Source organism: Hyperolius riggenbachi, chromosome 11, assembly GCF_040937935.1.
Source record: "Hyperolius riggenbachi isolate aHypRig1 chromosome 11, aHypRig1.pri, whole genome shotgun sequence".
Taxonomy (NCBI): Eukaryota; Metazoa; Chordata; class Amphibia; order Anura; family Hyperoliidae; genus Hyperolius; species Hyperolius riggenbachi.
The window spans coordinates 19,199,419-19,209,418 of record NC_090656.1 but is presented as its reverse complement, the minus strand read 5'-3'; the positions used below and the strand labels follow the sequence as shown (position 1 = coordinate 19,209,418).

The following is a 10,000-nucleotide window of genomic DNA, read 5'->3' as shown; positions in this document are numbered from 1 at the left end:
AATGACGGCGCTACGGTGAGGAGGACGCGCTGGACGTCCTCCGTGGATCCATATATATAAAAGGTATTGTGTATTTTTCATCTCTTTGGCCTCGGAAGTCCTTTAAGTTTTGGAAACTTGCTGACCCAGACTGGGTTGTGAGTTTCTGCGCATGAGCAGAACGCTCACAGCGGTGGGCATGTGCAGAAGCTCACGACCCAGCCTGGTACAGCTTATACTGTACATAGATCAGTACTGAAAGGGGCACTATGGTGAAAAATTGTAAAATTTACAATACGTGCAAACCTAGACAAATAAGAAGAACATTTTTCCAGAGTAAAATGAGCCATAAATGACTTTTCTCCTATGTTGCTGTCACTTACAGTAGGTAGTAGAAATCTGACAGAAGTGACAGGTTTTGGACTAGTCCATCTCTTCAAAGGGAATTCTCAGCAAGGCTTTTATTCTTTATAAAGATATTCACTAAGGGCCCATTCACACTAGAAATCGCTAAACGCCAACGCAAAACGCTGAGCGTTTTTCTGGCGTTTTTTCCTAGCGATTTTTCACTGTATAGAGAGCGTTTTTCCAGCGATTAGCGTTTTGCGATTTCTAGTTCAATTCAAATACTTTTATTGAAACGCTAATCGCTCCAGAATCGCTCAGAAAACGCATGCAACGCGTTTGCGTTTCAGCAAATCGCTAAACGCTTAGGTGAGAACACTTCCATACACTTTCATTGTGCACACGTTTTTCAAATCGCTAGCGATTTTCAGCAAAGCTGAAATCGCTCTGAAACTGCACAAGTGTGAATGGGCCCTAAAAAAAGATTTAAACAATGATGCTGGCCAGTCTCCCTGCTCGCTACAGTTTTTTGGCAGTTGGATAGAGCAACTGCCATTCAATAAATGCTTTTGAAAATAAATAAATCCCGAGAATCCCCCATGAAGAGATGGACTAGTCCAAAACCTGTCACTTCTGTCAGATTTCTACTCCCTACTGTAAGTGACAGCAACATAGGAGAAAAGTCATTTATGGCTCATGTTACTCTGGAAAAAAAAAATGTACTTATTATTTGTCTGTTTGCACATATTTAAAAAATTGATCCGGCTCTTATTGTAAAACTTTTAAGAGCACTTCACTATAAGTACACTAACAGGTCAAGCATTAGTTGGCAGCCGCAGGAGTCTGATCATTACCTGGCCCTTGTTAAGTGCATTAAAGGTCGATAGTATCTGCTTTATAAAGAATAGCCTCAGATCTGCATGCGCAGCCTTCTCCCTGCCGCAGGTATCCCGCCTGTAGTCACAGCAAAGGACTGGCTGGCTTGTCCCCAGATACACTGTCTATTGTTTAAGTCATTATTCAAATGGCTGCTGTACTTTTCTTGCCAATAACACTGTCATGTAGATAAATTGAAGCCGTTTGCTGTAAGTCATTTCAAATAATTACCTGGAGATCCGATCTGGATCTCTAAGCAAAGCACCGGCTTTGTCAGAGTTTGTTTGGTAACAGGCACACAAGTACTTTCTGCTGCTTTTTGCTGGAGCTCAGGGCGATGACTCAGCTCTTATGCCTCCTCTGCTGTCTATGCAGCCAGGAAACAACCCTTTCATGTCCCAATTTTTAAGGTTCATTTGGTCCACCATGTGACCAAGAAATGCCTCCAGGATTCATGAAGCTGGCAGCAGAGTGATTTCAGCTGGTGATTGGCTATTACTGCCCAGCTCCTCCCTCTGCTTCTGGAAGATCAACACTTTGAGGCCAACACTGCAGCTCATCAGATTCTTATTATTATGAGACTGAGCTGTAGTGGTAGTGCTGGACACAAAGTGAAAAACTCTCAGTGGTGGGAGGAGCAGGGTTAGGTCATGTGACTTGTGCTCACAGGGAGAGACCAGCTGCCACTTCCTTGCTGCTTCATGCTTATTACACCATGTATGTGAGTGATGATGAGATAGGACGACTGGAGCCTGGGCAGCTTTCTTTCCTGTAAACCTGTACTGTCCTCTCCACAGAAAGTGCAGAGATGCAATGCACAAAAGATGGTGTACTGCAAACTAATGGAAGTTTACGTCATGTGGAGATTTACTCCATATACTGAGGAGGTGTCCCAAATGACATAGATTCTGTTTAAGTGTAATAGACCTGATAGACATTGCTCGTGTTGTTGGGACCTTGATTCAGTGATTCCTGATAACTTTACGATCGCTGTCTCCAGGGATCTGTTTCAGGCCTCTTGCACACTGCAAGCAATTCTGATTTAGATTCCGCTTCTGTTTTTACATCCGATTCAGATTCCGATTTGCAATGTGCAGGGAGCAAACTGCAAATCTGAATCTGAATCGGATGTAAAAACTGATTAAAAAGCGGAATCTGAATCGGAATCGCTTGCAGTGTGCAAGAGGCCTCAGGCATGCCATCTGCTTGTACAGTTTTGGAAGGGGGAGCTTTCGCCCTCTCCTAGGCAATGGATCGTGCAGATGAGCGACACTCTCAAACTTGAGAATATTATACCTGCTCCTAGGCTCTGCCTGCCGAAATGTGAGAAATTCTGGGGTCCCTGATTAGACACGCCAGATGTGGCAGACCTTGAACGGGTCAGAAGTGGGCGTGGTTTATAATCTATTGCACAGTGGCGTAGCAATAGGAGGTGCAGAGGTAATGACCGCATCGGGGCCCTTGGGCCAGAGGGGCCCTGAGGGGCCCACCCCTCAAACACAGTATTAGCTCTTTTCGGGTCCTGTGCTGATAATATTCACTTCTGCTATTACATGTTAATTATTTGGTATTAGGTTATAATTTGTACACATAATATCACTGAAGCTAATAGGGCCCCAACCGTCCCGTTTTCGCCGGGACCGTCACGGGTTGGGGGAGGGGTCCCGCTGTCCCGGGATAGCCCCCCTTGTGTCCCGGCAGGCAGCAGCTCCTCTCCAGCGGAGGAAAAAAGGATCGAGGCGCCAGCCGCGGCTGTCCCCCCTCCCTCCGAATGTGCCCCCCAGTGTCCCCCTGTATGGCGCAGCGCAGCAGAGCGGCAGTCTTACCATCTTCCTCGCGTACTGGCATCTCGTCTTCCAACTACTTCCTGTGACGTCACAGGAAGCGGAGAAGACGAGATGCCCATATGCGAAGAGGAATGGTAAGACTGCCGCTCTGCTGCGCTCGTATCTCGCCATACAGGGGGACACTGGGGGGCACATTCGGAGGGAGGGGGGACAAGCTTGGCCCGCATCCCGCACACCACAGGCGCGGCTGGCGCCTCGATCCTTCTTTTTAGCTGGGCACCCTCACCCTTCTCCCCACCATATATATATATATATATATATATATATATATATATATATATATATATATATATATATATATATATATTTTTTTTTTTGACTAGGGGTGTGTCAGGGGGTGTGGTTGGGGGTGTGGTCGGGGGCGTGGCTTAAGTGTCCCGGTTTCTCATCTCAGAAAGTTGGGAGGTATGTAAATACCCCCCTTTGCATGTAGTGAAAGCTAGGTGTGTATATTAGTCCAGTAGTTATTGGAGCTCTGCACATCATGGCAGATAAATCATTTAGGTATAGGTTCACCCCACACTGAAGCTATGTCTCCCCCTTTGTGCCTGCAATGAGTGTTGGTGTGTACTTTAGTCCAGTAGTTATTGGAGCTCTGCACATCTATGCAAAAAAATCATTCAGGTATGAGTTTTGAAAGCGCTGCCCTTCCTCCTGCTGTATGAATTGAATGTAAGTATACTAGTGGCCAGCTGCATTCACTGCTTCAAAATCACTTCAAAAAGCTTTAGATTAGAATTCGTAAACAATTTGCATCTGCTTTGCATTCAGGGCGTGTATTTAGTTCCAGAAGGGCTCTGCATTGCCTCTGTAGGCTTGCAATCAGATGCATCCATGAGCGCTGTCACCAGTTTGTTTGTATGTATGTTAATTATTTGGTTTATGCATTGTTCTGTCCAGTGACATAGCAATAGGTGATGCAAAGGTTGTGACTGCACCACGGCACCTGGACCAGAAGGGCCCACTAGGACCCAGATTATAGGGCACCACCAGCTGGTTGATGTTGAGCAGGACACCACTTCCTGCCAGTTAGCAGATAAGAGGAGACTGTCAGTTGGTTGGTGTTGAACAGGACACCACTTCCTGCAGTTAGCAGATAAGAGGAGACTGTCAGTTGGTTGGTGTTGAGCAGGACACCACTTCCTGCAGTTAGCAGATAAGAGGAGACTGTCAGTTGGTTGGTGTTGAGCAGGACACCACTTCCTGCAGTTAGCAGATAAGAGGAGACTGTCAGTTGGTCTGCAGTTAGTAGATAAGAGGGTGGCACCAGTTGCTGGGTGTTGAGCAGGACAGCCCTTCCTGCTGTTGGCAGATAAGAAGGCACTGCCAGTTGGTGGGTGTTGAGCTGGACACCTCTTCCTGCAGTTAGCAGATAAGAGGGCACTGCCAGTTGGTGGGTGTTGAGCAGGACACACCTTCCTGCAGTTGGCAGATGAGGGCACTGCCAGTTGGAGAGTATCGAGCAGAACACACCTTCCTGCAGTTAGCAGAGCTCTGCCAATTGCCAGGCCTCTACTCTCGCATGTACCGGATAAGAGGGCACTGCCAATCCTGCATTCATCAGATAAGCGATCAGGACCAATGGGTGGGCCGGCCGGCCAGTAGAGGAAGTTAATCCTGCAGCAGTAAACTTGACACTTTGCTAAACAGGTGGGTGGGGCAATCCAGATTTAATTATGGCATTTTCTTCATATAAAACCTGATTATTTTTTCCACATAATTAGGAAGATCATTGAAGAGACTTCTGCTGTGAGAAGGGGAGACGTGTCAGACTCGTGTTAGCAGGCATTGTGTGGGGAGTTGTAGAAAGGTCAGCAGACAATGCCAAGCAATTCATTAACCGTGACCTTTTCTTTATATTCCAGATAAACGCTGTGTCTCTGTTCCTGCTCTATCTGGTGGAGATGATTTCCTCTGGCCTGCAGATTATTTACAATACAGACGAGGTACCCGATCACCGCCAATCCCATTATCCCCGATCAATGGATATTTTAATTCATTCTTTCCCCGCACAGATATGGCGCTTAATTATACTCCTCACATCCAATCAATACACATCAGGACCTTTATATAAAGACACTGATGGGTAATTTAGAGAGGGGGGGGGGGGGGGGAAGCTTCAAAAAATAACATTAAATAAAGATTAAATTGTCTGAGCTTGGTAGCTCCATTGCAAGCAAAAGTGATCATTAAAGGACAACTGTAGTCAGAAGAATATGGAGGCTGCCACATGTATTTCCTTTCAAGCAATACCAGTTGCCTGACTGTCCTGGTGATCTTTGTCTGCAGTAGTGTCTGAATCACACACCTGAAACAAGCATGTGGATAATCCAGTCAGACTTCAGTCAGAACACCTGATCTGCATGCTTGTTCAGGGTTTGTGGCTAAAAGTATTAGAGGCAGAGGCAGAGGATCAGCAGGACAGCCAGGGAATGTGCATTGTTTAAACGGAAATAAATATGTCAGCCACATAATCCTCTCTCTACAGAAGTGCTTTAAAGGACACCTGAAGTGAGAGGTAGATAGAGGCTGCCATATTTATTTCCTTTTAAGCAATACCAGTTACCTGGCTATCCTGCTGATCCTCTGCCTCTAATACTTTTAGCCATAGCCCCTGAACAAGCATGCAGCTCATCAGGTGTTTCTGACATTGTCAGATCTGACAAGATTAGCAGCATGCTTGTTTCTGGTGTTATTCTGTAGTCAGATAGCTCAGCAGGGCTGCCAGGCAACTGGTATTGCTTAAAAGGAAATCAATATGGCAGCCTCCATATACCTTTCACTACAGTTCTCCTTTAACCTCCTGAGCGGTATGGACGAGCTCAGCTCGTCCATCACCGCCGGAGGCTGCCGCTCAGGCCTTGCTGGGCCGATTTTCTTCAAATAAAAAGCAGCACACGCAGCCGGCACTTTGCCAGCCGCGTGTGCTGCCTGATCGCCGCCGCTCTGCGCAGCCGGACCAACCAGTTCCGGCCAGCGCTAAGGGCTGGATCGGAGGCGGCTGACGTCAGGACGTCGGCTGACGTCCATGACGTCACTCCGCTCGTCGCCATGGCGACGAGGAAAGCCAAACAAGGAAGGCTGCTCATTGCGGCCTTCCTTGTTTATTCTGGGCGCCGGAGGCGATCGGAAGAACGCCTCCGGAGCGCCCTCTAGTGGGCTTTCATGCAGCCAACTTTCAGTTGGCTGCATGAAATAGTTTTTTTTTAATTAAAAAAAAACCCTCCCGCAGCCTCCCTGGCGATCTCAATAGAACGCCGGGGAGGTTAAGCAAGGCCAGTTGTCTGGCTAACCTGCTGATCCTCTACCTCTAATACTTTCAGCCATAGCCCCTGAACAAGCATGCAGCAGATCAAGTGTTTCTGACATTATTATCAGATCTGATAAGATTAGCTGCATGCTTATTTCTGGTGTTATTCAGACACTACTGCAGCCAAATAGACCAGCAGGACTGCCAGGCAACTGGTATTGTTTAAATGAATGAAATATTTTAGCCCTCATATTCCTCTCACTTCAGGTGTGCATGCAGATGGGTAATAGTGCCATAAACCAATGATGACTGTGTATTTTATCTCTGTATAATTAGTATTACACATGTATCTACCACTGATACTGCCTGCAGTGTGCTGAACAATTCATGTCACTAAGGTCATATATATGGTCAGTGAAATAGTACGTTTCGGTATATACAGCTTGGAAGTTGACCAAATTTACACACAGCAATGCAATAATAGATGTGTATGTACTGTTCATTTATGTACGTATAAGCCTACCATACTATTTATTGCTTAAAGAATAGAAACAGTTTTTCTCTAAACCCCACATTCCTATAGAGATGTTTGCCAGCAACACTAGAATGCTTTTCAGAGGTCTCTCAGCACAGCCTGTGTAAAGAAAATGGCTTGTTTACCAGCTGTTTTGTAATAATTTTGCGTCGGCATATGGGGGGGCAGAGCTGAACTGTAATCTGGCGGTAAACTGTTTACTTTTCACTGCGAAGCAGACAGAGGGACACTGCTAAAGCTGATGATTATTTACACACATTTGAAGCTATATGTTTGCTTTCTGACACTCCGAACAGATTCCAGTCACAGTATTAGAGCCAGTTAAGATTATTTCTGTATGCTGGATGCTCGGGGGACTGTCCTCCATAGTAATGCCCACTGTGAAACCTGTTCTATGTAAATGTCATATTTTCTTCTCATAAAACATGAAAAAGATGAAATAAAGCCTTTGTATTGCTATTTGGTAGTAATTACTTTAAATATATGTGGCATTTAGAATCTTAGCTAACTTTGATAGTTGTCCTTTAAGTTATCCTGTTGTTGCGTACATTGCGTTGGCCCTGTTTGCATTTTGTGCAGTACTGTGAGCTGCTGAATTGCACTGCAGTGTGCTGTTCTCTTTGCCTATCACCATGCACTATAGCTGTAGTGAATGAGTGTATGTGTGTTTTATTTCATATTACCAGTGACTGGGGTATAACACACCTGCATCGATCATGTTAAAGAGGTTCTCTGGTATCTGTAAATAAATAAAAATAAATTGTCACTTAACTGTCCCTCGGCGGAGCTCACAATCTAATCCCTACCAGAGTCATAGGTCTATGTATGTATAGTGTAGCGTATGTATTGTAGTCTAGGGCCAATTTAGGGGGAAGCCAATTAACCTCTTGCCGACCGCGTCACACCGGTAGGCGTGGCCGCGGCGGCAGCCCCAGGACCGCCTAACGCCAATTGGCGTAAAGTCCTGGGGCTCTGTTTTGCAGGAAGCGCGCGCATCTCCTGCTTGGGGGGCGGAGCTCCGCCCCGCCTTCAGTCTCCGAGCGGCTATTGCCGCTCGGGAGACTGTTAGACGGCGTGATCGCCGTCTATTTACTCTGTGCAGCGCTGCGATCAGCAGCAGCGCTGCACTGGGGACAGCCGTGTCACACGGCTGTCCCCCTGGGGGACAAGAGAGCGATCGGCTCTCATAGGCAGAAGCCTATGACAGCCGATCGCCGTAATTGGCCGGCTGTGGGGAGGGAGGGAGCGAGGGAGGGAAGGGATTTACAGGAAGAGGGTTTTTTTTTTAAAAGCAGAAACACAAATATTTATTTAAAAAAAATAAACATGGGGGGAGCGATCAGACCCCACCAACAGAGAGCTCTGTTGGTGGGGAGAAAAGGGGGGGGGGGGGAATCACTCGTGTGCTATGTTGTGCGGCCCTGCAGCTTGGCCTTAAAGCTGCAGTGGCCTTTTAAAGTAAAAATTGCCTGGTCACTAGGGGGGGGTTAGCCCTGCAGTCCTCAAGAGGTTAACTTATCTGTATGTTTTTGGGATATGGGAGGAAACCAGAGTGCCCAGAGGAAACCCACATAGACACAGAGAGAACATATAAACTTCATGAGCATATGGAAGGATTTACCAGGAACAGACTCTAATCTCTCCACAGAAAATGAGGTGGTACATTTGTTGTTTAGTGTCATCCCTCCCGAGAATGTCAAAGACCCTCCAAAAATAAATGTCTCTTTCCTCATTGGATGCTGTCATGCTGTTGCCCCCCTGGGAAAAATGAGGAATAATGTGAACATAAACAAAAAGAGGATGCAGCATTGCCACTTCCACTTTGCAATCACTGGTAAAAGTATCATCACAGTCCTCCCACGGGATTGTACGCACCCCCGGGTATCTCTTCCCTTGTTAGCGATGACGCTCCTGGTAGCGTGTGGAGCGCAGTACAGGCCTACTTGCTAAAAAACTAAGGAGAGTGGAGCACAGAGTGCTAAGTCCCACCCGCAGAGGTATCGGAGCCACTCGCATTACAGATGCGAGTGTCTTATTATGATTGGCTGCATTTTGAAGAGAGGCTTCATGATTGGCTCAAGTGTGAGCAGAACGTTTTGCAGGACACACGCTGCAAGTCCCACCCACTGAAGTATTGGATCCACTCACATGAAGCGAGTGGCTGCCTCTATTCAGTGACAGCTGCAATTTTTAAGGAGCCCTGGATACTGTACCGGCAAATTGTCCAGCCTGGCTATGCAGCCCTAAGGTATACTTAACCTTGTAGTCCACCAAATATGCAAGTGCTTGTACTGCACCTCCAGTGGGAGGACAGAGCTGGTCTTGTGCAGCAGAGAATGTACTAGGGCATGCTGGGCCATATCTAGGACAAGTGCTTGTACTGTACCTCCAATGGGAGGACAGAGCTGGTCTTGTGCAGCAGAGAATGCACCAGTGCATGCTGGGCCATTTCTAGGACAAGTGCTTGTACTGTACCTCCAATGGGAGGACAGAGCTGGTCTTGTGCAGCAGAGAATGCACCAGGGCATGCGGGGCCATTTCTAGGACAAGTGCTTGTACTGTACCTCCAATGGGAGGACAGAGCTGGTCTTGTGCAGCAGAGAATGCACCAGGGCATGCTGGGCCATTTCTAGGACAAGTGCTTGTACTGTACCACCAATAGGAGGACAGAGCTGCTCCTGTGCAGCAGAGAATGCACCAGGGCATGCTGGGCCATTTCTAGGACAAGTGCTTGTACTGTACCTCCAATGGGAGGACAGAGCTGCTCCTGTGCAGCAGAGAATGCACCAGGGCATGCTGGGCCATTTCTAGGACAAGTGCTTGTACTGTACCACCAATGGGAGGACAGAGCTGCTCCTGTGCAGCAGAGAATGCACCAGGGCATGCTGGGCCATTTCTAGGACAAGTGCTTGTACTGTACCACCAATGGGAGGACAGAGCTGCTCCTGTGCAGCAGAGAATGCACCAGGGCATGCTGGGCCATTTCTAGGACAAGTGCTTGTACTGTACCTCCAATGGCAGGACAGAGCTGCTCCTGTGCAGCAGAGAATGTACCAGGGCATGCTGGGCCATTTCTAGGACAAGTGCTTGTACTGTACCACCAATGGGAGGACAGAGCTGCTCCTGTGCAAAAGGGAATGTACCAGGGCATGCTGGGACATTTCTAGG

At 47.2% G+C, this 10,000-nt stretch overlaps 1 protein-coding gene across 3 annotated transcripts in view; it reads left to right on the top strand.

Annotated features, from left to right (window-relative positions):
* PHKB (phosphorylase kinase regulatory subunit beta) overlaps positions 1-10,000 on the top strand; it is a 421,697-nt gene that overhangs the window by 145,671 nt on the left and 266,026 nt on the right. For all 3 annotated transcript variants that reach the window (XM_068260886.1, XM_068260887.1, XM_068260888.1), the window contains one exon: positions 4,913-4,993. In XM_068260886.1, coding sequence (XP_068116987.1) covers positions 4,913-4,993 — 81 coding nt within the window. The remainder of the gene's footprint in view (positions 1-4,912; positions 4,994-10,000) is intronic.